Source organism: Tenrec ecaudatus, chromosome 4 (assembly GCF_050624435.1).
Source record: "Tenrec ecaudatus isolate mTenEca1 chromosome 4, mTenEca1.hap1, whole genome shotgun sequence".
Taxonomy (NCBI): domain Eukaryota; kingdom Metazoa; phylum Chordata; class Mammalia; order Afrosoricida; family Tenrecidae; genus Tenrec; species Tenrec ecaudatus.
Genome location: NC_134533.1, coordinates 53,814,479 through 53,841,926, shown reverse-complemented (window position 1 = coordinate 53,841,926; position 27,448 = coordinate 53,814,479). Strand labels below are relative to the sequence as shown.

The 27,448-nt window shown below is 55.0% G+C and overlaps 1 protein-coding gene across 7 annotated transcripts in view; it reads right to left on the bottom strand.

The window, feature by feature from the left end:
- Positions 1 to 27,448, bottom strand: part of PLEKHA7 (pleckstrin homology domain containing A7) — a 143,459-nt gene that overhangs the window by 6,192 nt on the left and 109,819 nt on the right. For 6 of the 7 annotated variants that reach the window (XM_075546012.1, XM_075546008.1, XM_075546013.1 and 3 more), the window contains exons 12-22: positions 17,600 to 17,668; positions 17,353 to 17,433; positions 16,387 to 16,536; positions 15,840 to 15,941; positions 10,377 to 10,485; positions 9,948 to 10,174; positions 6,721 to 6,909; positions 6,488 to 6,605; positions 4,778 to 4,881; positions 4,095 to 4,295; positions 1,303 to 1,461 (exon numbers count right to left, since the gene is read on the bottom strand). In XM_075546012.1, the coding sequence (XP_075402127.1) occupies positions 1,303 to 1,461; positions 4,095 to 4,295; positions 4,778 to 4,881; positions 6,488 to 6,605; positions 6,721 to 6,909; positions 9,948 to 10,174; positions 10,377 to 10,485; positions 15,840 to 15,941; positions 16,387 to 16,536; positions 17,353 to 17,433; positions 17,600 to 17,668 (1,509 nt within the window). The remainder of the gene's footprint in view (positions 1 to 1,302; positions 1,462 to 4,094; positions 4,296 to 4,777; positions 4,882 to 6,487; positions 6,606 to 6,720; positions 6,910 to 9,947; positions 10,175 to 10,376; positions 10,486 to 15,839; positions 15,942 to 16,386; positions 16,537 to 17,352; positions 17,434 to 17,599; positions 17,669 to 27,448) is intronic. The other variant, XM_075546010.1, reaches the window with a different exon arrangement.

The window sequence follows — 27,448 nt, the reverse complement described above, 5'->3', positions numbered from 1 at the left end:
CGAGCGGCCCCGGGGCAAGTTCAGCTGCCACCACTTCTCTGGTGGCAAAGAATCTCGCCTGTGTCCTTTGCATAGGCTGGGGTGTTTTCGCCTTGAACCAGACCAAAGCCCAGTTAAACGCAGGTGGCTGAAGTTTCGAAACGCAAGCCCAATCCAGTTGCAGGGCAAACCGGGACCCGGACTTAAACGCAGGCGGCCCCGGCTTGCCCTCTGCTGAGTATGGTAGGAAAAAGACTCTGCTCTGTTCTTTGCAAGGAGGGCAGATCCAGAGGAGGGACGCAGATTACATTGTAGCAGACGGGATTTAGGTTAGAGATAAGGAAGGACTTTTCCCCCCTGCTGGCAGGCTAATCGGGGCAGTAAAGGACACAGGTGCAGTGCCAAGGCCGGGTGAGGAAGCAGCTTTTGTGGCTCTGAGACAGCACAGACCTTGGGCTGTTCTAGGTGCCAAAGGGAGAAGGTCCGATTGGCCTCACTAACCCCTGAAGTTCTAGCTGAGCCAGCAGTGAGCAGTTCCTCAGCTTTCTCTTTGCCTCCAAATAACACGAATCCCCGAACACGTGACTCAGGTAGACAGCAGCGGCAAAATCTGCCAGGACGGGATCAGGGGCTGCCCTGCCCCTTAAAAACAGGAGGCAGGTGGTGAGAGAGGCTACGGGTACCAAGATGAACCCAACAGCCATGACAACACTGACCCCGCAGAACTCACATGCGGCACCAGGCAGCCCACCCCACGTCAAAGATTCAGGGGCTAACAGCTTGTCATGATGGATGCTCGCCACCAGAGGGGACTAGAAGAACTCAGATCAACTAATCCCGATCAAGGTTGGAGATTTCCGGTGCGGGTTTTCAAGCCTGCCCTCACGGCTGATTGTCCCTAGTTGTCCTGGAGTGGCCAGTCACAAAACCAACCTCTGGTTTTCCAGAGAACATTCCCTCTGGATGACACATGACATGCCTATTATGTATGTGGGCATACGCTCATAATTTTGTAGATGTTGCTAATCCTCCCACTGATCCTGACTCACTGAATGCTCCCCCACAACCCACGTTAATGCTGAGAGCACAGAGGGGTGAAGCGACCTGCCCTCAATACATAAAGATTTGAACCAGTATCAGAAAGGCCTGTGTTCCTTCAATTGCCCCGAGCTGCTAGCCAGCCATCTTCCTGGACCACACAGCAGCCTCGTTCGCCGTCCCTCCACGCAGGAGGACACAGCAGTGCCCGGGCCAGGGCTGGCTAGGCTGGGAGCCCAAAGGCCGCGCCCCCTGGGGTGGCAAGAAGTGAGCGCCTGCCCTCACCTCTCTGCTGATGTCCAAATCATAGTCTTGAGGCTCCAGGTCCGACTCCGTGACAGGTACGGCCTGCACCTTCAACCAGCCATTCTCCTCCTTGTCTTTCCTTTCCCCTCGCACGGCCCGTTCCAGCAACTGTAGGTCAAAGTCCTGCTCGCGTTTCCACTGGCAACAGAACAAGAGGGTTAAGGGCGGTCACCCTGGCTGCTGAGAGCTCGGTCAGGCCTACCGCTGTCCGCGCAACCCCGAGATGCAGAGGGCAGAGCTAAGGGACGGCGGGGCTCGTACATTTGCCTGTAAACGGAGCTGTTCTTGGACGCTGGGAAGGAACCCCTCACCCACCATGAGCTGTACTCTGTGCTTGAGGACAGGCGACAGGCCTCCATCTCCTTCGTTCGGCCTGTTTACAGACTGCTGCTTCCCCACAGATCTGGCCCTGAGAGTCCCAACAGGCCCCCCAGGGCACAGGTCTGAGCCCCAGGGCTCCGGGCTCAGAATGGTTCCCCAGGGCATAGAAGGCCCTTGGGTCTGAGCAGGTAAACCCCCAAACAGAATCCAGCACAGTGTTACAGAGGGAGGAGTGGCCCTGTCTGCTGCCCACGGCTCGGGGGACTCTTCCTGGTGTAAGAGCACAGGGTCCGGGCTCAGAATGGAGAAACCAGTCCCGGAGGCCCTGGTGACAACTATGTGGGAGTAGCATGGCTCTCGTTGGAGGCCATGGGTAGGTAGGGCATTGTGCACACCCAGAGCATGGCTGGGGAAGCAGGAGTGTCGTGGGGCCAGCAAGGCAGGTACGGTGCTACCTAAGACAGCGTCAGTTTGAGGCTGATGTCTTCTCTTCATTAAGCTAAATACAACTTTCCCAAGGCTACTCAGGAGCCCGGCATTGTAACGAGGCTCTCTTCCCAGGAGGAACGCTCTGCCCATGGCTTTACGGTTCACAGGGGCCGGCTTGCTTCCTGAGACCTTCCTTTCGTCCGCCCCGTGCCCTGAAGCCCCAGAGGCCTCCCGCCTGGGACTGCGTGCTAAGAATTGGGAGCAGGCTCAAAGCAGAAGCAGGGGCTGCTTCTTCATCCCAGCAGCTGGTTCACGTCCACCTCCTGGGACTGCGGTCACAGCTGCCTTTGAAGTCCCCCAGCCCACGGCCCTGCAGGCACATTTCACCCATTCATGCACAAGCTCTCAATACAGACTCCCGACCAAAGCAAACGCTCTTGGGCGATGGCTTCCACTTCCAGTTTGGCAGGATTCGGCAACTGGCGGTCCAGAGGCGGAAAATGAATTTTAAAATTCACACAGGAAACCGACGTGGTCTTACACGCTCACAAGCGCCCCTGCTCGAGACACGGTCTCCTGTTATCCCTGCCTGATTGTTTACACAAACAGCGCAGGCTCACAGACGCTCTGATGCATCCTGGGGAAGAACCACGCCAATCCAGTCTCATCGAGTAACACGTTTATTGGCGCTGATGCAGAGGGGAAATTACAAGGTACTGAAGTTACGGTCTTAGGGTGTCTTCCTACTTTGGAGACAACATGTCGCCAACGGTCAGCGTTAGCCTCCTTCTAAAGCTCGAAAGGGAACGCGTCTGCAGCGTTTAGGGTCTAGGTGCTTTGGGTCTTACAGCGCTGTGAGCCCCGGGGGCACAGAGCACAGAAGAATGTGCTGTTCACGCAAGTCAATGAGCCCAAGAAACGCAAAAGGTCTTCCATGTGCGATTCTGAGACGGGACAGGGGGAACTGGAACCAAACCAACCTCAGACTTGGCAGAACGCATTCCCGTGTGGCCCCCTCCCAGGTCCTCAGCTTCTGCCCAGGCGCAGGGCGTGAACTTGGGTCGATCAGAAATGTCCAAACCTCAGGGAGGGGCGGAAGGGCTGGTGCGGGTGACTCAGCCTAGGGGGGCGGCACGGGGGGGGGCGGGTGGATTATGGGCCTGCATGGACATGGACGAGGGCAGCAGAAAGGCGAGTCACGAGGGGATTGCTCACTAGGCTGTAAGGCTGTCCCAGACAAGCCTGGGACAAAAAAGCACTGGCCAGTCAGAGACCAGTTGGATGCAAAGGAGAAGCGTCTGTAAACACAATCAGGCAGGATAAGAGGGGCAATTAACGGCCACGCTAAAAGCAAGAGAGCTTGTGCAATGAATCAGGGAAAGTCAAGTCAGGTTAGAAAGCTAGGGAAACGCAAGGCTTCCAACAAGGAAAAGTCAAGGGTGTGTTTCCAAAAGGGCCCTAAGACAGGGTGCCGCGCTGGGCAGTGCGGCCAGGGCAGCACCATTCCCCCAGCTCTGGGGCGGGCGCACCAGGAAGCTTCTTAGCACCACAAGCGGTGGGAGGCCGCCAGCTCTTGGGGTTGCGGGATGGCAGTGGTACCCAGCAAGCCCCACTGGGCACCCACTTGGAAGGCTGGCTGGTGAGCTTGTTCTTCCTCATCAGATTATTTCCCCTCCTCTAACCCTGCACTCACGCCCCGCACTCCCCGTCCTCCAGCCCGCTAAGGCCCCTCTCACACTCAGTCCTGAGAGACTGCCTTTGGACACATTCTCAGGCTCCTCACCGTCTGCTGTGACATCCTCATGCCTGCTTGGTTCCGGGTCACTCAGACCAAGTGACACGCTCGGCCAGGGACACGGTCAGGCCTACATTCCCTTTGGGACCATCTAAGCCCCCCAGCCACTCTTGGGGGTGGGGGTGGGATGTGGTTTGTTCCAGAACAGGGGCAAGCTCTGCCCAGCTTAAGGGGCAGTCCGCTGCTCCCTCTCCCCACCCCGCCTGCCTGGCCCCTCCTAACATACTGAGCCGAGGTCTCCAGGGAGAGGCTGGCTGAGGTAGCGGGAAGAAGGCGGGCCTGGCCTCTCCCCCTGGCTGAGAGTCCTCTGGCGCTCCCGGACCAGGGCCTTCTGGTGCCGCTTCATGCGCTCCAGCTGCTCCTCGGCGCTCATCTTGCCCCGCTGCTGGTCCCCTGAGTACAGGCGCTCCAACGCACTCTTGGGTCTCTGCAGAGGAGGGAGGGCGAGACAGGGCGCTGAGCTGGAGCCCCAGGGCACCTGCCCTGCCACCTCCCACATACGTGTTCATACACAGGGAAGCATGCATCCTAGCTGAGCTCCTCCTGGCCATTGAGAACCACCTCCTCTGAGCACACACATGGGGGCAAGATGCCCACAGCCTTCACTGGGCTGTACCCCCCACTCTAGGAAGCACTCCTTCCTGCAGAGACGTGCAATCTTTGGGGGAGGGGGCAGAGCCCAGGGGACATTGTCCGGGGGCTCCCCTCTGACGGTGACAGGTTGGCACAAAGTGGGAATCCCTGGGGAATGCAGGGGCGGAGTGTCAGGGTGACGCTGCTCCAGTAGGCAGAGCCCTTCTTGGTGAGCACTGAGAGCATGTTGCCTGCGCACACAGGCTCACCTATTACCACCCGCTCTCTGCAGACTAGACAACAACGAGAAATTCACAACCTTCCCGGGCCACTCACGGGGAAGGGCACCTTGATGCTTTCAGCAGGCAGAGCCCTGCGGAGCGTGGCGTAGGGCACGATGCTGGAGGGCTGCTGCAGCCTGGACGTGGATCCCGAGAGCCCTGCCAAGGAGAGACATGCTGGGCTGTGCTCGGAGAGGCGGCCAGGCTCTGTCCATCCAGATCACCACGAGGGCCCAGCTAAGAACCCACCCCTCTGTCCACTATGCCTCCCCAGTGTGTGGGCTGGGGGACCTGCCCAGGAGTGCCACCTGCCCCGGGTGAGAGACCGTGTCCCAGTAGACCTGTGGGATGTGCTAGGTTCCCCTCACCTGCAGAAGACCAGGGCTCCTTGACACTCAGAAGAGAAGGCGAGCGGATGCCCTTTGTCCTGCTCCTTCCTCATGAACTCATGCACCCTTCACAAGCCGCCTCGGGAGCTTCCCGAGTGAGGACGCCTTCCCGGTACCCAAAGCAGAGTCAGCTCACCCTTCCACCCCACAGTGTGCGAGCCTTACTGGAGTGGAAATGGGCATCACACTGGCTGATGAGTTTAGGGCATGAGCAAAAGGAGTGGCCTGAATGCCCAGAGAACCCTGGCCAACCAGGACTGGCCCTGCCCAATGCCAAATTCCCACTGATAAACACCACTGGGCTGTAGCAAATGACAGGAACTGGGCCCAGGGCCCAGTGCCAAGAGCTGCTGTGGCCCCAACTCAGCAAAAGTTATGGGCCCACACTGTCCCAGGGGCCAGCTCAGGCCAGAAGCCACCAAGCCAGCGTGCTGGGCAGGAAGGCACGAATTCCACTGGTGCCATCACCAGATCTGTGGGCCCTTCTCCTCGACCTTCCATCTCTGAGAGCTGACAGGAAGATACCTGCTCAGGAATCCCAGAGGGCCTAGGTGCGGAGAGGTTGGGTGGCCTCCCCTGGAAGGGGATGGCTGCCGAGCAGAGCCCAAGAGTCTAAATCTGTTCCCATGCCTGTCTTGCAGGGCTAGGGAAAGGCAGTGAGAAAGAGGCCCAATTGCAGAGAGAGCTTCTTTAAAGAAAAGTCCACCCCAGTCCTAGAGGAAAACGGAAGAGGGAAGGACAGCCTCTGAAAGGCCCCAGAGGGCCAAGCTGACGGCAGCCACCCAGCATCTCTGCCCACAGGGAACAGTGGTTTCCAGGACGCACGCTGGAGCCCCAACACTGGGCGCCACCACTTATCACACGGGTCCCCTCTGAGCCTTCCTGTCCTCACCCTACACTGGGATCAAAGCAGCTTTCGCCGCAGAGGGCTGTCAGGAGCAGGAGGGTCGCACAGGGCCTGCTTCCATGAGCCAACAAATGCATCAAGTCCACTCCGATGCACAGCGGTCCGACGGCACAGGGCAGAACTGCCCCCTGTGGGTTTGGGAGACTGTAACTCTATGGGAGTAGAGAGCCCCGTCTTTCTCCTTTGGAGCCGCTGGTGGTTTTGAACTGCTGGCTTGCTTAGCAGCCCAACGCATCACCACTCTGCCGTTACATTGTATTTACTGGTGCTGTGGTTTGCAGCACAGATTCAGGGAAAGCGGAAGAGAGTCTGGGTTTGAGCTCAAGGACAGGGCCGCCGGCTTGGGCATGGGGTGGGGTGTCCGGGCAGCTGCAGCCGATGTCCAGGCCCAGAGCTACAGGTAGAAACCAGGTCTCGGAGATGGTCAAGGGTGGAGGGCATCAAGGCTCCATGGAGGGCCTCGTCTTACCTCTACCTGGCAGCGTCTGGTACTTGCTGTCATGACCCACCAGTCCGAGGGAGGGCTGGGCAGTGTCCCCAGTGAGGGTCGCCAGCTCGGGCTCACTGACGTAGGAGCGGAGTTCCACCTGTGGGCAGAGCCGGAGCCCGTGAAGCCTTCCCCGGGGCAGGTGTGATGTAGCTGCTAGGTCTCTGCTCCTCCCCGAACACGCAGTGGGCAAGCCCGGGGCCCTCGCTGCTCACCCTGGATTCCCCGTTCACACACTGGCCCAGCTCCCGGTCTCGCTTCCTCTCGTCCGACTGCCGCTTAAGGCCCCTCACGGAAGTGTGCCGGATGATGGTGGCCTCCTTAGGCAAAGGGGGCACAGCCGGGGGCTGGTCCTCGGGGCTGTAGAGTTCAGGGAGAGGGGGCCTCGGGGGGGCCTCATCCTCCTGCTCGGAAAAAGGTCTGATGAGAGTGGCACTACCACTGTGGGTCCAAAGGACCACCACAGCCCGCCGTGGGGGCACAGTGATGGCCGTGTCTCTGGGCTGGATTCGAGTCTCACCGTTTCTACTTTCAGCATCCCCTGCACATATTGAGTCCCAATGCCCCACGCCTCGGGGCTGCCAGGCCCAGGGCCACAGTGCTGCAGCCCTTGCTTTGGAGGCGGCTGGCAGCTCGGGAGCAATACTCCCACTGGAGAAGGACAGCCCCCTCCACAGAACTAGACCCAGGCGGCTCCTGGTGCTGCACAAACTCAGGATCCCTCCTTCAGCAGCACAGGGGTCTGAGCAAGGACCACATCTCTGCCCACTGCCCTTTCTACCGGAACTGGGCAGAGTTGCTAAGTATTTGTGTCTTCATGGCTCGGCGACTGACTTGGCTGTGGGAGTGATTCACTGCCCACCACACTCTCGGGCCGAATGAACGTCCCTGCTTTCCTGGACCGCCCAGCCCCCTCCAGTATATGGCGCCTTCTGAAGGCCTGGGCTCCTCTGTAGAGCAACGACACACTGGCCCTTGCCTGCCAGGGACACCCACTCCTGCGGCCCAGGGACCACAGAGGCCTGCCTCTTCCTAAACAGCCCCTTTCTGAGTCTAACTTGCTTTGCTTTCCAGAACACTGCAGAGCTCAAGAGAGGGCACCCCACACATTCTTTCAGAGCAACACATCGCTGTCACATGTCCGACGGCCCAAGATACCCACAGCTTCTCTGAGGATCGGGGTTCAGTCCCAATTGATTTCGCAAAGGCTCCCAGAGAGGCAAACCTGAAGCTCTTACTGCCCCTGAGGCAGGAGGGCAGGGTCTCTGGAAAATGAGGGCAGGAGGCAGGCCTTTCAGTATCTTTCATAACTTTTGTTTTTGTGCCCTTCGAGAGTGTTACTTGTCAAAAATGAAAAGCATTAAAAATAAAAACACTGAATGAAAGACAAGCCCAACAGAGAGGAAGGCGCGACAGCGACGTGCAACAATGGGGACGGACCGCGGAGCGTGGGGAATGCAGCGTGTCCATGTACAGATACCACATTGCCCGGCAAAGAAACGAGTTTGGTCACAAGGACAAGTAAGGGAATTGTGATTCAAAAAGTCAAGGTAATGGGAGCCCCAGTGGCATGGTGGTTATGAGTTGGCCTCTGATCTCAAAAAGTCAAGGTAGAGGCTCCCTCCAGTGGAGAGGGGGTGCTTAGACTGGGGAGGGGCCCCAGGCATGAGGGCTGCAGGGGACAAGGGGGGTGGTATATGAAACAGGGCTCAAACTCAAGAAATTAAACTCACCTCCATCAAGTCAATTCTGACTCACAGAGACCCCACAGCAGTGGCTCTCAACCTTCCTCATGCCTTGACCCTTTCATATAGTTCATGTGGTGGTGACACCCCAACCATGAAATTATTCTCGTTGCTACTTCATGACTGTCATTTTGCTACTGTCATGGATCGGGCAACCCTTGTGAAAAGGCCATTCAACCCCCAAAGGGGTCACGACCCACAGGTTGAGAACCCTACCCTATAGGCTTGGGTAGAACTGCCCCTGTGAGTTTCCGAGACTGTAACTCTTCACGGGAGTAGAGACAGGAGTAAAGAGCCTTGTCTTTCTCCTGCGGGATGGCTGCTGGTTTTGAACAGCTGACCTTGCAGTTAGTTACCAGCCCAACATACAACCACCGCCTCTTTCAAATGCCTTTTCAAATAGTAAACTTGTTTTATACCGTTTTCAGGTGGAGGCTGTTCCACCCCCGCCCTTTACCATGACTCCGGCGATCAGCCAAGTTGACAGGCCCTGCACTGGAGCCACAGAGGAGCCAGCCTCGAGGCAGCACCTCTGGTCGCCGAGTCCCGGCAGCTGCTGGTTCTGCTTGGTGGAAAACTGGGACAGCCCCGAGGGGGGTGGACTTGCCCGAGAACAAGGACGGGGCATCTAGGCATCCCAGCTCCTGCCTAGCACCTCTCTCTGCTCCTGGCCCAGCCAGCGGGCAGCCTGTCTCATGCCATCGCCCTCCTGAGTCTGACACCCATGCCATTTGTTTTCCTTTCTTCCTCTGTCCCAGGGGTGGATGCAGCCCACCTCCTGGACCCGGGGGTGGAAAGGATACCTCAAGATAAAGAGATTCACGGTGACTCTCTGACTGGGTTGGCAGCCCAGGGCCCTGCTGGAAGTGGGATGGTGAAGGCTGCCAGCACAGGAACTCCTGTGGTTTCCCACCTCTGGGCACTGGTCCCACGGGAGAACCTAGGCACAGTCTGGGTAACCCAAGGAAGTCGTTGTTGGCAAAAAACTTGGAGGTCCCTGTTCCAAGGTCCCATCTGCTATGGCTTCCCTGACACGTGGACCAGCCCCGCTCCCCAAACCCTGGCCTGCTTCTGAGATTTCATAGCCATGCTCTGTGCTTGGGCTCTCTCTACCTCAGACAGGTCAAGGCATTCACCCAATCAAGACTCTGAGCCAGGACCTGACGGCGTGACTGTCCAACGAGGCAGCAGAAGGCACAGAATAAAGAGCAGGGTCAGCCTCACGAACTAGCAGATGTCAACATCCTTAGACCTTAGTTTTCTTCTCCGTAGGTAGGACAAGGACATTGCTTTCCTCTCTATACTCTAGGAGGTTATTGAGATAATTGCACCTATCCTTACAGCCAGGCAGATACGGATGGTCTTTGGGTGGGATGAGCTCCTCACCCAGGCTGTGCACCTGCAGGGAAAGCCCGCTCACTGCATGGGTCCAGCCACCAACCACCACACACCTCTCTGCCTGGTGCCAATCACAAAGTCTACCCTTAGCATGTGGCTTCCTCCTGTTGGGCTTCGCTGTTCCCGCCTACAAAATGGGAGGGCTTGGGTTTGGTCATGTCTAAGGGTCCACCAGAGGCAAACGGCAGAGTCAGTACTGCCCATTAGCTGCTTCTCAATCCCCAAGCTTTTTCCCCTCATGGGCAGTTAGAGGCAGAAGGAAAGGCCGCGCTGTTCCGCTCCTGGGCACCAGCACTTACAGCTTTGGCCTTCATCTTGGTAGGCGACTGGAGGGGGGACGTCACTTTCCTCAGCTGGGGTGGGTGAGGTCGGTACGGCACGTAGGTTTGCAGCTGGGGGAAGAGTCGAACCTCCAGAGGGGTCCGCACCGGGCTGGTAGGAGGGCTGGGCTGCAGGGACGACTTGCTCTCGGAGGTTGAGAGAGAAGGCACGGGCGGAGGAGGAAGCAAAGGCACTGTTTTTCTCTCTAAGGGGGGGTCCCGGGCAACAGGGTGCAAGACAGACAACGACCTTCCATGTGAGCCAAGTGGGGCAATTCAGCGCCAGGAAGGACCAGCCTCATGAAGCTGACCCTCACAAGGCCACCCTGCTCACCCAAGTCCTGTCCCCAAACTCCCCCAGCTCCCGGCAAAGGGCCCGCAGCCGCACGCAGGAAGGCGGCCCCTCACCTGGGTTTTTGACCGATTCCACCAAGATTTTGAAGTTCTCCTTATTCGCACTCAGGCCTGCAGTGACATCTTCAATCCTCCACAGATCCCTCTGTATCTGAGATTTCTCCTGGGGACCAAGATAACGGTGGTTCACTTCCTTCCAAGCACCTCCCCAGGAGGTTCTTCTGAAGACTTACTGTATCTATCCTGCAGTTTCACACCGAGCCCCTCCCTCACCCCGGGCGAGGAGTGGAGGCAACATCTCCTTTGGACCTTTGCCAGGGCCAGCACTGAGACTGCCCCCAGCTTCCTGGGAGCAGACGCGGGGCAGTCCACAGTGCAGGGGAGACATTTCAGAGTAGGGCTTGTCTATTTCCCCCCAGTGAGAAATTCAGCTACCTCCTGCAACCACGGGAGAGAGAAGGCAGACCAAGAGCACAGGCTGGCTCTCCTGCTCCAGAATACAAAGATGGAGTGTAAAAAGCAGCCGACTCCTGGGACCCACGGGTCCGAAGTGCAGTGATCCGTGGACTATTACGAGCAGTGAAAAGGGATCACATCCTGACACATGCTGTACCAGGGGCGAGCCTCGCAAAAGCATGCTGTGTGAAAGGGGCCAATCACAAAAGGTCATAGAGGATGCTGCATCAGATTCCCACTGAAAGGAGATGCCCAGGAGAGGCAACCCACGACCCATTAGAGGCTGCGGGGGGAAGGGGGACTGTTAATGGGGACAAAAACTTCTTCTGTGGGGTGGGGAGAAGGTTGTAAGAACTGGAGGTGGTTGCACAACTCTGGTAGACTAAAACGACAACAAAACACTGACTTCTATCTTTGAATAAGGTCCGTTTTACAGGATGAAGTTATGTCTCCATAAAATGATGATTGGACAACGAAAGCACAGCAGGCAAGGAGCAAGCCCACACGACGAGATGCCCATTCTACATGTTATCCTCAAGACCCCAGAGAAGAGCGGGGGGGAGGGGTGTCTGTGGGTATCAGGGGGCTGCAGATGTCTTTAAAGGGGTTGATTAAACCACAGGTGCTGTTTTTCTATGATTTTTCAATTTGAACAATGGGGCGACAACCTTGGAACAGCCTCACCCCTTTCTCTACTCTCCAGCCACCGCAGTGGGAAGAGTTCTTGCCCCTCGTGGTGCTCGCTCACAGACCCACCGGCTGATGCCGACAGGCTGATGTCGACAGGCTGATGCCGGTTGGCCAGCTATCCCGGCACTCCCCACGGGGCCTGGAGTCCACGAGTGGCAGAAAGAGCCCAGCGCTCAACTACACACTACGAAACACCGCTCGGCAGTGTCTCGGGAGGCAGGTTGGGCCATGTGCTTATTACAAAGGATGGCTGCTTTTAAACCCCATGGGCCCCAGGTCTCCTCTGACACTCACAAGGCCACGCAGTCAGACTGTCTCCAAAACCGCTAAAGAGGGAGATGAGCAAAGGTTCCCCGCCGCTTATCAGACTCGCTGCGACATCAGACTCGAAACTCCCATCCCACCAGGCGGGCGCCCGCGCCCATTCTCTCCACAATCCCGACACCAAAGCACACACTCAGAGACAAGGCAACAACGGGCGTGAGATGGGCTTCTCAGTAAAGAGTGAGCGTGCTGCCGCAGGCAGGTGTGCTCCTGAGTACAGAGTCCATGTACGTGAGCAGAGGAGCGTGACTATATCTGGGGTCCCCAGGCTCCTCGTTGGGAGGTGCAGGAGCAGCATGGGATAAAAGCCAGCTCCCTCCCTCTCCCGCCACCATGCTTTGGCAGGGCCTACCTGTCTGGCTCCATTCCTGCTCCCATGCTACCTTTCCATCAGCCCCCTGTGTAAGAGAAGCCAGGTCCCTATCTTTCCCCACCAGCACCGAAGTCAGCCCCATGCCATCTAGTCAGTTCCAGAGCATGGTGGCCCCATGCGTTACCGAGCGGTCACCTTGTGGCAGCCCATCACCAGGCCTTTCTTCCATGGTGCTGCTGGGTGGGGTCACATGACTAATCCTTAGGAGTTGAAGGCAGATTCTGTGTGCCACCCAAGGACCTCTATTTCCCTAAGGACAACAGAAGGTCAGACTTTAATGACCAGGGGGAGCTTTAGGGGAGCAGGGTAGGTGGGGCTTCAGTCTTGTAGCCTCACACCATGTTGGCTAGGAGCGTTCCTATGTATTGCCTTCCAAATTCATGGACTGGAAAGATGGATGAACATGACTACAGGTAGCCTCACCCATCACTGGGTCAATAGGGTCACCTTGCTTTACTGAAAAGGTTCTATATGTTCTCACAGCCAAACGCACCTACAAACCTGCCTTCTATGGCCCACGACTGAGACTCTGCAGATGGGGCTGCAAGCACATTTCCAGCGTTAATGATTTATCGAGAGCCTGCCTGGCCTAGGATTACACCAGACAGTCTGCTCCAAGGACGGCTTTGTGAGCATCCCCAGCCACCCTGGCACTCAGAGAAAGCACGTGGAAACCAAGACCCAGGGGCCAGCCTCCCCACCGGCCTACAGTATTGTATCTATTTGAGTTATGGGAGGGGGGGGGGAGAAATATCCTAGGCCTGCTCTATGTAAAAGAAGTCATCTTTCACACAGCAGACTGGAAAAAAACGACTCAAAGGATAGACATATCAAATGTTGGTGAGGACATGGGTAAGCAAGTTCAGTACTCTCATTTGCTGCTGGTGGAAGGGTAAATTGGCAGCTGTTTAGAGGGCAATTTGGCAGTACCCATCCACATTCAATATGTGCGTTCCCTTCAACCGTCCAAGCGCATTTCCACCACCCCACCTGAGACAAGGGCTTGGAAATGGGCTTGAAAAGGCAGCTGCACGGACATTTGCTGCAGCCCCGTCTATAAAAGCAAAAGCAATGGGAATAAGTGCCTATCAGAACAGGGATGGGTGAATTAAGCATGGAATATCCAGGTTATGAAATATTACATAGCCAACAAGGAGAACTACTTAGACCTGTACTGCTCAGCAGAACTTCCCGCATGGAGGAAACTGACGTGTCTCATCCGTGCTAGCACTTGAGGGGTGGCAATATCACCGAAGCACAACTAACTATTTAGAAAAAATTATGCCATCTCTCTTTCAGCATATATTTTACGAAATAAATCCTCACACATTTCCGCTGCTTTTATGTGTAAATACTTCAATACTGAAAACAAACAAAGAAAAATAAGTCATTGTTTATCAATGACTGAGTTTTAATTGTAACAGTTAATGGAGCTTTATTTTATAAATATGTAATTAATCATTGAAGCTGCAACACTAGCTATTTCAGCATTAAGATATTTTGGCAGATTATGAGCCCTATTCTCAATGAAATGCAGCTACATTTTCTATTTGTTCTTAAAGGATAAAAATAAATCAGAGGTAGCATGCAACGGTGGTCAGAAGCACCACTGTTTCTCAATCCCCTTTTAGACTTTAGACTTTCTCCTAATCATCTCCCCTTCCTCCATAAATGTTTTTAATTGTGATAAAAAAACATATAGAATTTTCCATTCTAACTATTATAAGTGCCTAATTCAATGGTACTAATTATATTCACAATGTAGTATAACCACTACTATAATTCATTTCCAAAGCTTTTCCATTCCATCATCCTAAACAGAAACTCTGTATCCACTAAGCAATAACTAGTCTCCTCTCCCCAGTGAGGCATGGATGTTTAATTTTACTTCATCTTAGATCATCTCAATGTAAGGAGCCACCACATTGGACAGCACGAACTTGGAGACACATGCGTTTTCCAGGAAAGATTTCCACAATGTTAAAAACAAAACTCACTGCTCTCAAGTGGGTGCTGACTCTTGTGGACCCTCAGGAGGACTGACCTCTGGGGTGTCCAAAGTCCTGAGTCTGCTCTGCAGCAGACTGCCGCAACTTCCTATTGCCGCGGATGAGCTGGTGGGTTTGAACGCCCGACCCTTCAGTTAGCAGCTGAACACGTTAACTCACGTGGCATACAATATGTCCCTCAGCCACGCGCATCACCCCCTGTAAACAACCCTTCTGTCTGAGCCTCCCTCCTCCGACAGCAACGTGACCCATGTCCCCGCAAGAGCGTGGAGAAGGCTATGAAACGGTCTGCTGGCCACCCAGCACGCCCACAGCTCTGATTACGGAGAAGGCAGGGAAGAAGAGCTTTTCTTTCTTGGGTGTTTGATTGTGCTGAGATGTCTTCACATGTTCTCTGTGTCATTACAGAAATAAAGGATGAAAGACCGAAGAAAACATTTATAAAATGAATGTGGGCCACTGAAGGCCAAGAAGACAGGTGTAACGGCAGGTGGGTGGAGAAACAGACAACTAGCAGTAAGTGTTGGAAGGATGTTGTCCAGAACATTCACCTGGTACTTTCAAAGCCACTGTGCTAGGGTGCTGGAGACGCAAAAATGCAAGGGGAGATTTCAGCTCAGGTGAAGGGAAATTGAGAAACAAAACAAAAATGGGAACTCGATGGGTTCTGAGGCGCCTCACAGGCCAGCCCTGTACTCCCCAGCTTCCTGGGAACCATCTGGGGACTGAGCGGAGGGAGAGCAGGGCCCTGGGGAAAGCCCCTGGGTCTACAAACCCAGCTGCCTCCTGCCCCTACCCAACCCTCGACTCCGCCCCAAATATGCTTCACTCTGCTGGGTTAAGGCTGATTTCTGGATAGTCAGCCTGGTCACTAATGCACATGAAAGAGTCATCTTGCTCCTCAACGAGCAAGCACAGCGGCCAAAACTGGCCTAGCACTGTGCTGATTAAGGACGCTGGAGTCAATGCTGGCTCCATTCAACTACAGGACTGTCCCCACAGTCGGGGAACACCAGGCAGCTAGGGGAGCCACTGTACAAGGAGAAACCCAAAGGGCCTTTCATTCACTCTCTCACTGTGAGACAGAGCCCACTATCCATGGGATGCGGCCTGGTTTTGAAAGGAAAGGGGCAGACTTGAGAGGAGGAAGGGGACTAAGGACACCTTTCCTGAAGGAGGAGGGCCAGCCTGGTCTTCAGAAATGCAAATGACAAGCTGGCACCTCCTGCTATGCCTCCTCAGGAAGAGACTGCCTGATGGCATCTATCTCCTGGCTGCAGAGGAAGGGAGAGGGTGGAGATGGCTCACTGCTGGCTGTCTCAGTGGGCAGCGAGGAAGCCAGGGTGGGACTGGGAACCAAGGAACATAGATCATTCTCAAGGCCCTGAGGGTCATACAGGTGCTCTTGTCTTGCTGAAAAGGTCAGCAGTTAAACCCTCACAAACACGCCCAAGGTCTGCACTGAAGGCAGAGATGCAGGGGCAGTGGAGGTGCTATGTCTCCATACAGTCTGGCCAGGAGAAGGGGTCCCCAGAGGAGAGCTTAAGTGAGGCGGATGGAGGCTGCGGGGAGTAGGCACCTGGGGAGTGCACACAGCTCCTCTCCACTGAGAGGTGAAGGCTCTGGAGGCCATCAGAGCTCCGGGGAAGGGCGGGCCTGGGTCACCTGGAAAAAGAAGGCTCTTCGGTGCTGCTCCTGGAGCGTCTGCCTCAGCTGCTCCACGTCCCTCTCCAACTTCAGATACTCGTTCCAGGCATTCTCCATCTCCTGTGGGCCAAGGCAGGCTCCGGTTCTTAGTTAGTCCCTGCCCGCACTGGCCTCGGAGCCCCTGCGCTGCTCCCGACCACCCCAGCTGGGCAAGAGGGTACCCAGTGAGCCTCAGGCAAGGCTGGGGACAGAGACACCTGGTACACTGTGCCCCCTTCACCTTTTGAGACTCTGATTCCTGGCCCTGTCAGAAGGGCCTGGACCTATCAGAAGGATGGAGGAATAAGTAGGAATCCTGGAATATTAAAATTAACACTCCAACCAAGGAAGAAACAGCTTTGCAGGCTGCTCTGAATGGTCTGGTCCTGTAGCAGGCCAAGGAACAAGTAGAGTTCTAGAGAAGTTCAGCTCCGCTGAGACTCTTGCTTCCCACCACCGGCTTAACCACAGGGTGGAGAAGAAAAGCCGCCGCAGCCCACCCTCCTTGCCCCCTCGCCCTGCACACCGTGGACTCTCTGGAGATCTCTGCCCGGATGTGCACGAGGTCTTCCTGCAGCAACCTCTGCTGGTAGGCGATCTTCTCCGAGTGCTGGGGCTGGTCTCGGTGCTGCTCCATCTGTCTGTGCAGGACCTCCAGCACGGATTCCAGCTGGTCCTGGGCCGGGCAACGAGGCAACGAGCTAGAGCACACCCAGCCAGGAGCCTTCCCAAACAAGTTCAGAACCAGACCAAGCGGCTGGATCTAACTGAGGCTGAAAGGGCCCAGTCCTGAGCTTGGGGGCTGAGTCACAGCTTCTGATCAGAAATCCCGAGTAGCTCTTAGCCTCGGTTTCCTCAACAGGAAAATCGGCACTATGAGGGCAAATCAGAGCTTGGCAAATGGCCGTGAAACTCTCTAAGCTCCGGGGACACACGGTACCATAAGCCCTGAACTTTTGATATTAGACAGAGAATGCCTTTTTAAAAGGAAGATATATAGAAACTTGTTACGGCTCCCACTACTAGCCGGCAGATGACACCGGCAGTCCCAGGCCCCCTCTTGCTGTCCCAGCCAGACCTGCTTCTTACTACGGCCTGGATGGAAGAGAAGAGACTTTAGGGAAGCAGGGGTCTCTGCCTTATTTGGGTGGTGGGTCCTTTTTCTCCAGGTCAGCCTTTTCCTGAGGGTGCTGGGCTCATCATGTAGCAGTCAGTGGGGTTCCTCGCTCTCAGGCTGGCCTCTCAGGGCCTCCGGTGTGAGCGGGGCCCGGACCACATGAGGGTGTAGTATCTACAAGTGGGCTGAGGTCTCCTTACAGAGTTTCGTCTGGGTCAGCCAGGAACCCTCCCGAGAAGTACCCTCTAGATCCTAAGAGACTGTTCTAGGTCAGCAGAGCCCGGGTGAGTCCAGTCTCTGACTGAGGGAAGACAGGATGACCAAGTGCCCTCCCCCTCCACCCCCGCTGCCACCCTAGACAAACGTGATGCATACTTTGTTCTCCTTGAGGGCTCGGATCTTGTCTTCCAAGTCTTGGAGGATCCTGTCTTGTTCGCAGAAGACACTTAGTTTGACCTGCCAAAAAGAATGGCTTGGGGAGGGCCTGCAAGGACGAGCAAGGAGCCGGCCTGGGGAGTAAGATCGGTTACAGACCACCCCACCCCTGACTGCAGCACCCCACCCCGGGCCTGGGGGCAGGTGGCAGCCAAGGGAATGCCAGCTTGTCCACCCTCTCACTCACATCAATGTCGCTCTCTGCGATCTTCACTGGCTTCAGACTCCGGTCCTTGAGAAGGTCCCGGCCTGTCATCTGGGGGGATGAACCAGGTAAAGGAGATGTAACCAGTGCTCAAGGCCAAACTTAGGAGGAGAAGGGAATGAGCCCCACCATGAGGAGTGTGGAGATCTCGCAGTGCCAAGTAGAGTCATGGCATGCGCAGGGCAAGAACTCAGGCGATGCCCACTGTGCCTTTAATGCCGTTCTCATCTTCCGAGACAACCAAAACTTCCCTGTGATCCTAGTACCCCAAACTCACTGCCTCGAGTTGATGCCGACCCCTAGCGAACCCCGAAGACAGGGCAGGACCACCCCTGTGATTTCCGAGGCGGTCACTGTTGATGGGAGGAGAAACCCCATCTTTCTCTGGGGGAGGGTGGTGTTTCTAGCTGCTGCGCTTTCAGACAGCTGACCCGGGCTACTGTGTAGCACGTGTAAATTCCTCAAAGTAAATACAGATTTTCCAGTTTAGAACCAATTGTAGAAACTATATATTTGCCTAACATCAGTGTGATAAGGCAGTAAGCATCTTGGGAGATGTCCCATTGCTAAGGAGAGTTTTGCTGCTGAACCTGAGGACAAATAACACTACAGTTCTATCACCAGAGCCTGACGGGGTGGCGGTGGGCTGGCTTAGGAGGAACAAGTAAATCCCGAGTCTGGCAAAGACTTGGTTTAAGGAAGTCCTTGAGCAGTCCACATCCCCACGAATGAGGCTGGCCAATTGGGGGACTCTCCTCGGCCTCCTCTCTTTGGAGGGATGACCAGGCTGAAGGAAGACGGAGCTTGGACCAGTCTTGGCCAGGATGTTGCACTGATTTGCTGAGTAAGTGAGGCCATGCCACATTCCTATAAGTCACAAGGTATTCTGTCTTCTCAAGGAAGGGGCTCGCCAAGACAAAAAGCCATCTAAACGCCCATCACTGTGCAGTCAATGCTGACTCAAAGGGACCCTACAGGGACAGCAAACAAGAGGAGGGGCAGCGTCAAGTCGTCGAGGCTGTAATCCTTCCCCCATGGAGCAGCTGGTGAGTTCGAACTGCCGACCTTTAAGAGGGTATTCACAGTGCCACCAGGGCTCCTGATCTGAACTACTGGCTGAGGGAATTTCCCATCTCCTCTCGCACAGACCCACCCCTGAGACGTTCAATCTCTTTAGCCCATGTTGTAAGGCGCTCTCAACGCCATCCTCCAAAGTTGGGTTGGCAGGCACTTTATATAGATGGTTGAAACTGTACCATGAGGGAGGGCTGCCTCAGGGAGCTTCAGTGTGCACCTCTGATATGACGGGGGAGGGGGGGTTCTGCGCAGAGTCCCAGTGTGGATGGACAGACAAGTGCTGAGAGATGGCCTTCACTCTCCCCCTGTGGGCAGTCCAGTATATTTGTGCCTGTGAATCAGGCACAGAACCCTATGGGCAAACAGTCTCTCCAGAGGCCTGGCCAATATGGCATGCAGCTGTTCCGGATGCCTCTTCCCGAGACCCGTCCAATCCAATCCCATCCAGAGCTCAAGGTCATGGGGAAGAGGACCTCTCCATGCTTGGGGCTGAGCATCTCTTGCGGGCTGCAGGCCCATGTCCATGTTATTGCCATGTTCCCCAGCAGGGGACAGGGACACTGTCTTACTCGTCTACATAAAGCCAGTATAAAACCCAACCCCAGGCCTGGCACCTTGGAAGGCAGATGCTGCCGAGTCGCACGTTTCTGCAAACAGCACAACTCTAGCCAAATCCTCCTCTCCAAACGGGCGGACTGTGCACAGACACGCATATGCACAGTCACAGAACACATGGACCACTGTAACAGCCCGCAAACAAACAGACTGTGCTGCCGTGTGCCAAGACGGGCACGGGGGTGGGGCACAAGGGGGAGGGGAAAGGTGGTAGAGTTAAGTCTGCTGTTGTGGGGTGCGAGTTGGTTCTGACTCACAGTGACCCCATGTGACACAGTCCCACTGCCTCTGCCGGTTTTCCAGGCTGCCACAACTGTGGGAGCCAGGTCTTCCTATGGAACCACAAACAGCTGAACTTCCCAAGCAGGCCTGCGGCTTTCCAAGCCCAGAGGAAACTGGTGGAAATGGAAATGGCGTGAAGGCTGTGATGTCTTCATTGTGTCCCAAGGAGCTAGGCTAGCCTCCAAAGGGGTTGACCTTGGCGCATTGCCCAGGCAGAAAGCAGTTTCGAATGGAAAGGGGCTTTGAGGAATTTTCCCCTCAGCAAAAAACAAAACAAAAAACCCGTCATGCTTTCTATCCTTGACGCTTTTTACCGATGATCTTGTGGAGACTTAAATTCAAGGCAAAGAATCTGACGGAGCAGTGCCTCATTTACGCACGATCCTCAGCAAAGGAATGAGGTATTCTCCACACATGCATGCACGCAAGTGGGACATTTTGAGAGCTGTGTCTTTTAAATGACGCTCGATGACGGAAAGCTATCTAAAACGCTATCTTTCCCAGCTCTCATTAAACACAGAATAAAAATACAACCTACCTCGTTTCCTCCTTCAACGAATTGATCATTATAAAACTCAGGACGCTCAGAGTCTCTTTGAAGGGGATGCTTAGGACAGTTTGAACTTGTATCAAGTCCACATTTCTTTTGTTTTAGATTAACATACATGTGGGAATTTCAGAAAGTTAGTGGGAAAATGAAATCAAAAGACATTGGAATTTCCCCAAGAACTTTTGGAAACCCTCCCATCTCACATTGCTTCTGCTTGTTGGTGAGCTTTCTGCACCCCCACCCTCCTATCCTCAAGATTGGCTGTCTCTTGCCTCCTCCTTCTGAGGCGCTGCTGGGAGGATTTTAGAGGATTAAGGACATCAGAATCAAAAATGCAACAGAGGTGGTGTGGGGCTTTCCCTGGGTCCCCTCCCTTGAACTGGGTCCCCTTAGAGGATGTTGCCCCACATCTAGCGCCAAACTTGTGAGGGACTTAGCACATTCAGTGAGCAGAATGGCTGCCTGTACGCCCCACCTATTACAGCTGGCTCCAGGGACCAGAGGTGTAGAGGATGCTCGGGAATGTATCCCCAGGGAGTGTACAAATAGCAGGGGTGGGGTGGGGGGTGGAGGGGTGGCTCTGCTAAGGATTGGAGACCGCTCTCTTTGGAGTCAAAAGACCATGGGCTCATGACCCCAATGCGGCTTCCCAGTTCAGACTAGACCGGAACATGTGCACAGGTATAGGAAGGGATGGGGGCTCAGGACACACAGAATCCAGGAGCAGGAGTGGGAATAGCGATACCAGAGGGGTAGGGGGAAGAGGGGGAGAGTAAGGGAGAAAGGGGGAACCGATCGCAATGATCGACACATAACCCTACACCCCTCTCCAGGGGGAAGAACAACAGAAACCACGAGGGCAGGGAGACAGCGGTCAGTGTGAGCGATGAAAATAATGACAATGTACAGTCTATCAGGGGTTACGGGGGTGGAGGCATGGGGGGGGGGCGAGAAGAGCTGACAGCAAGGGTTTACTAGAAAGTGAATGTCTAGAAAAGAATGAGGGCAACCCATGTACAAACATGCCTGAAGTAACTGATGTATGGATTGTGCTGACAGTGTGCAAGCTCCCCCCTCCCCAAAATGATTAAAAAGAAAAAGACCATGGGCTTCAGAGTGTGGCTTTGTGACTGCTGTTTACACCGCCTTGAAGCTCCTGGACCTAGCTCTGCTCCATACAGCCAAGGCTACAAGGAAATATATTACTCACCAGTCATTCATAATGTCTAATTTTCCTCCCAAAATTGAGCTTTGTGGTACCACACACCCAAACCTACCCCCCACCCCCCTCAATGCCATCACATCTGTTCCGATTCACAGCAACTCTTACAGGGGAGAGCCTAGCTAGCTCTCTGGTTTCCGAAAATGTAAATCTTTAAAGAAGCAAAAAACCTCATCTTTCTCCCTCTGAGTCAACGACCGACCTGTGGTTTTGAACTGATGACCTTATGTGGACAGTCCCATGTGCAACCCCCTACACCACCAGAGCTCCTCTTGAGCTTCAGGCTAGCATGTATCGTTGCACGTAATAACATAGCCATTATGTTTCCCAGAATCTCTGTGACCGGAAAAAGAGAGAGAGAGAGAAAAGTCAAAGAGGCACTGGGGCATGTGCAGAAGTCTCGGCTTCAGAAAGGGGCTCAAGGCCACCTGACTCAGCGCACCCACCCCGAGACACCTGCTTAGGGCTCAAAGGGCTGGACACCACACCTGCAGCCTCTCCTGGATGTTGCAAGAGCTGCCACATCTCAGTCACCACTTCTGTGTCAGTCAAGGGGTGACACAGGGGCAGGTTTATTCTAGTTCAGTTCTAAACCAGTCATACCCTGCCCCAAAGCAGAGTCACCTCAATCCCAGAGCCACGGTAGAACCTGCGGATACCCTGACTCCTCCAAAGAGACCTGTGACTACAGTCCCTGCCGCCGCCCCCACAGTCATGCTCAATGCCACAGCTCATGCTGGCCTCTGTCTAGGTCAGCCTTCGCCACGGAGGCAGACAGGTGAGGATGGACACATGACACAAGCTGGTGGCAAGCCAGGCAAGCGCCCCAGCCTGGGCAGCATGAGGGATGGAGTGACACCACACCACAGACGGGAGGGCGAGGGCTCGTGCACCAGCCACCGTGCTGGGGAGTGCTTCCGTACAAAGAAAATAAACCGAGATGACTTGCAGGAAGCCGGGGGGGCCGCCAGGAGAGCCCTGGGTTAAGCAAGTGATGGAGTCGGCACTGGGCCAGAAGCAATGGGATGCCGGGCTTGGAGACACAGATCAGATCATCTTACGCTTCTCCCGGGCCGACAGCCCCGTGCTGACTTCTTCAGCACTTTGCAAAGCACGTTGATCAAAGGTTCATTATTTTTTATCTGTTCCAGACAAACAAAAGGAGGCAAACACAACAAAAGCGTAACAGGTGAGACATTCAGAGACACTTGAAGATGCCAGAATTTGGGGAATTGGCCGAGGGGAGCCCCGAAGGAGGGTTTGTGCTGTGCCACTTAAATGTCCCGGTCCGAATCCGGGCGGTGCTGCTTCCCCCGATGAGCAGCCTTTCCGGGCTCCGGGGGTCCTGTCCACGAGACTTTTGCTGAGCAGCTCTGCCTGCCGGGCCTTGGCACGGGCTGGTTTCCGTGAGCCTGCCGCTCTGCCCTGGCTTGGCTGCAGAAGGTGAGCGGGACCCTCACAACTCTCTAACATGCCCTCTGGGCACGGTTTTGGAGACTCTACCCTGATCGAGTGATTCCGTTCGTTCCTCTCCTCTCACTCCACCACCATGACCACGGCCTCCGCCCCAACACTGTCCATCTGAAGTCCCCCAGGCCCTTGCCCCCACATCTGTCTTTCATCTAAATAATGCTATCACACCAACCATCCCCAATGCTTACCGGTGCTTTTAGGGACCCTCCCCCCACTGTAGGGCTGGGGATCTTCACCCTGACTGGACAATGGAATGACTTGGGGGTGGGTGGATCAAGGAGTTTTAAAAAGACTGAGAGTCTGGGGTAAGGCTGGGCCTCAGGATTCCTGAAGATCCTCCTGTGCTACTCATGGGCAGCCAGGTTGAGATCCACTGTTGTGAAGCAAAAAGGACCCTGGTGGTGCTGTGGTTAGAGCGCTCGCTGCTCTCCCAAGGCTCAGCAGATCAAATTCACCAGCCCCTTCCCAGGAGAAGGACCTGTACGTCTATTCCGTGATGACTGCAGCCCTGGACGCCCTACAGCCAGTCCTGCTCTGCGCCACTGGATCCCACAAGTGGCTTTGGGTTCTGAAACAGTGGTTCTCAGAATCACCTGGAGGCCAGTCCACCCCCAGACCCGCCGGGCTCTACCCACAGAGGGACTCACTACGCCGGCACTGCCCACGATGCTGCTGGCCAGGGACCACACAACTCTGGCTGCGCATTAAGGCCGCCTGGGGAGTCTGTGAGAAGGGGAGCAGCATTTGGAAACTTGCCATTACATCTGAACAGGTAAGACCCACGTGTCAATATTCACTGTAAAAACTTCCCCAGTATGGGGAGGGAGGGGAAAAATGAGGAGCTGATACCAAGGGCTCAAGTAGAAAGCAAATGTTTTAAGAAGGATGAGGGCAACACTTGTACAAATGTGCTTGACACAATGGATGCCTGGATGGATTGTGATGAGAGTTGTATGAACCCCCAATAAAATGATTTCAAAAACACAAATAGTTTGAGAATGATGAGGGTAACGAATGTACAAATGTGCTTGATACAGTTGATGCACGTACAGATTGTGATAAAAGTTGTATGGGCCCCCAATAAAATGATTTTTTAAAAAACAAACAGGGAAAAAAAGGTCACTATCCAGAAACAAAACAAAATAAAACTTCCCCGGTGACCTTAGGGGACGGCCAGAACCTCGATGCCAGGACAACAGACCTCAATTGTTAGCGTGCACACAGACTGCCGGAGATTGATTTTCAAAATGCAAAATTCTGGGTGCCGTCACCAGAGGTTCTAATTTTAAAAATATTTAAGTGACCATTGGGTTGCTTTCGACTTCTGGTGACACCCCCCACACCCCAGTCAAACTCTGCTCTGTGGGACTTGGAGTGGCTGGTGTTGTGGAAGTAAGAACACTAGATCTTTCTTCCAAAGTGCCTTTGGCTAGTCTGACCTGCTGACCTTCCTGTTAGCCGCTGAGTGTGTCAACTGTGTGCACCACCCAAAACTCAGCGCAAGGCCATTCTAGGGCATGCCGACTTAGAGCGAGTCCACAGGGCAGCTTAGAACTGCCCCTGTGAGTTTCTGACACAGGAATTCTTTATAGGACTAGAAAGCCCATCTTTCTCCCAGGGAGTAGCTGGTGATTTAGAACTGTTGACCTTGTAATTAAACAGTCCCTACGAGTAACCACTACACACCACCCAAGCACTCATCTAATTAAAAAAAGAAGCAGCAGCCAAACTCATTGCTGTCAATGATTCTGACTCGCAACAAGCCTGTAGGGCAGAGAAAAACTGCCCGCGGGGTTTCCAAGGTGTACTCCTTACAGAAGCAGAGAATCACCTCTTTGCCCCCATGGAGCACCTGCTGGATTTGAACTATCAACCTTCTGGCATCCAGCAGAGGGCTGCGTCACCAGGGCTCCTTGACTCTAGTTCAACAGAACCCTCCCAGGCTGCCAGGTACCCCTGAAATGGATGGACGCCAGACCACAACCTAAGACACTTCTAGAAACTGGCTTTGGAAACAGACCCCAAAGTTCTGATTCTAGGTTGACACAGGGAGCGTCGAGAGGTCAGGTCACCTGTCCATCACCAGGGACAAGAACCTCTACAAAGGCCTTGTCCACCTGGGCTGCCTGCAGACACTCTGGCTGTGCTTCCCAACTGCCTGGGGACAGGCCCAGATGTCAATAACCAAGGGCTCCCCACACCCACTCATCAGAGCCAGCCTGATGGAGGACTCTGATGCACGAGATAAAGGGCAGGCAAGGGGCAAGGCTTGGGCGGAAAACGCAGGTGTGAGGTCAGCTGATAGGACTGGCTCCTAGGAGCGTAACTTGGCAGCTATTCCTTAGCTTTTCGGATACTTGGGGGCTCCTGGCTGGTAAAACACGCGACGTCATCCTTCTTCCTCCAAATTGCTGAGTGAATGGACACACAGAGCTCAAAATACTGCCCCAGTACTTAACCAACACAGAGGTCCTTTCACCCAGGCACTACCAAGTCCAAGTGCAGGCCATCAGCGCTTCTAAGCAGAACAGTAATATACAGAGTGCCTTCCACAAGACAGCACCCCAGCAGGGACGCCCCCTCACTTCTGGAGAAGGGTCTGCCGTGTGATCGGAGGGAAGATGGGTTCTGGATTGGGACAGGGATGTGGGGAGACTGACCCTAGGTCACTCTAGTGGGAGCTGGGGCGTCTGTCAGCGGATCAGATGTCAGGCAGGAAGACTCATCTCTGTTCTATTCCCCCTCGAGGCCCCAGGAAGGACTTCTCAGTGGTGGGCCCCACAAGCTGCTGGTCGCAGAGAGGTCTGTGCTGTCTCTATTCCCGTGCCTGCAGTGGTCTGAAGGGTCCAGCCCACTGTGTGCACAGAGACCCTCATCTTCTTGGAGAGCCCAGCTGAGTTTGACAGCAGCCCATTTTATCCAGCATGTCACAGAATGGGCCCTAAAGACGGTGGTGCCCAGTCACCGAGTGTCTCAGTTGTACCTCCAAGGGCATGGAGGTCGCCACACCTAAGGTGGCTCCTTTTAGGAGGTCGCCACACCTAAGGTGGTCCATCCAGGCAGCTCAACATCAACTCCTTGAAGCTTCTACAGACAGGTCTTACCTCCTCCTTTGGGCCACAGAAACATACCCGTAACCCTTCATTGTTATGTCTCCCTTGAACTTATTCCTAAAGAACCCAAACACCCGCAGACACTGCACTCTGCTGTGTGGCTGCTGCTTTATACCGGACACATTTCCCCTTGGGGAACTCCCCCTCATTTCACATGGACTTCACCCTGCGAGGAGGTGAGCCTGCGCTTACAGGTGGCTACCTTCCCAGGCCCCGTGGAGGCAGCTGGCCCATACCAGTGGGCAGAGCAGGGAGGATGAGGCCTGAGTGCCTACAACACCCTGGCTCTGTGAACCGGTATACCTCTTTCTGCCTCAGCACGTTGACTGGCGTCTGATCACATACAAGCAAAGCATTCCATGCAACAGACCCCACGGCCACGCTTCTGCAGGCCCTAGCACCGATCCTTGTCCAGGCACCCACCTCAGGTCTGAGTGGGACAGGGCACCCCAGCCCTTGGAGGGAGGCTGAGGTGGTGCCAACCTCTCCAGCAGCCCCCCAGATCCACGACTCGCACACAGCGCTAACACGGCATGTGTATGGCTTGTAAGCCCCGCCTGGCCCACTCTGCCTGGAGCCCTAAAAGGAGCGAGCCTCCAGAGCAACAGTGCCAGGCCCTGCATCAGTCAGCTGTTTTCCATGACAAAGCGGGCGGCTGCCAGGAAACCCGATCAATAGTTAATGTTCGCTAGTAAAATGCCCCCAGGAGGCGACTTGACTCTGCATTCCACGCAGCCCGCAGCCCGTCTCTGGGCAGGATGGCCTAGGCCTGGCTCCGTGAAAAGTTCCGAGTCTGCGGGGGCACAGTAGGAAGGCAGAGTTCTAAGACGGGCATGCAGCAAGGTAATTAAGAACACTGGCCTCAGGGTCAGATCTCCACCTGTGTCCTCGCCCCCCCCAGCAGCTGCTCGTCCATGGCCTTGGCCAAGTAACTCCACCTCTTTGAGGTTGAAAGAAGGTACCCTTCTCTCTAGCCATGCACTCGGGGCGGGAGGCGTACCCCCTGGCAATCATCTGGGTGTTCCCTGGCCAGCCCCTCTCCCACATCTCTCACCCACGGTTAACTGAAGGTCACATTCCTTGTGTGACAGGCCTCCTGGCTTGGGCATAAGAAGTGCTTTTCACAGTGGGAACAATAGCAGCTCTCTCGGGCAGGCTGTCCCTCACTGCCCCGGGAGCTTTCTCCGGCTCTCTGTGCTGGGGCGCCCGGATTAAAACCTGTGGCTCCATCCCCTTCAGGGGCCCAGGGTTCCTCTTCCACATGGAGGACTGGAGAGCCACCAAGCCATGTCACTGACTTTCTCCACAGTCACACCACCAAGCAACCTGCCGAATGCCGCGTGGCTGCAAACACACACCTGTGGCACCTTACGATTTACACGCACACGCCACAGAGGCCCTGACTATTACTGAGGCACCTGTGGGCTCTGAAGCAGGAGAGGGCAGATCAGGATCTGTGCTCTCGTTCTTTGCCTAGAAACCAAACAGCAGAATTCCCG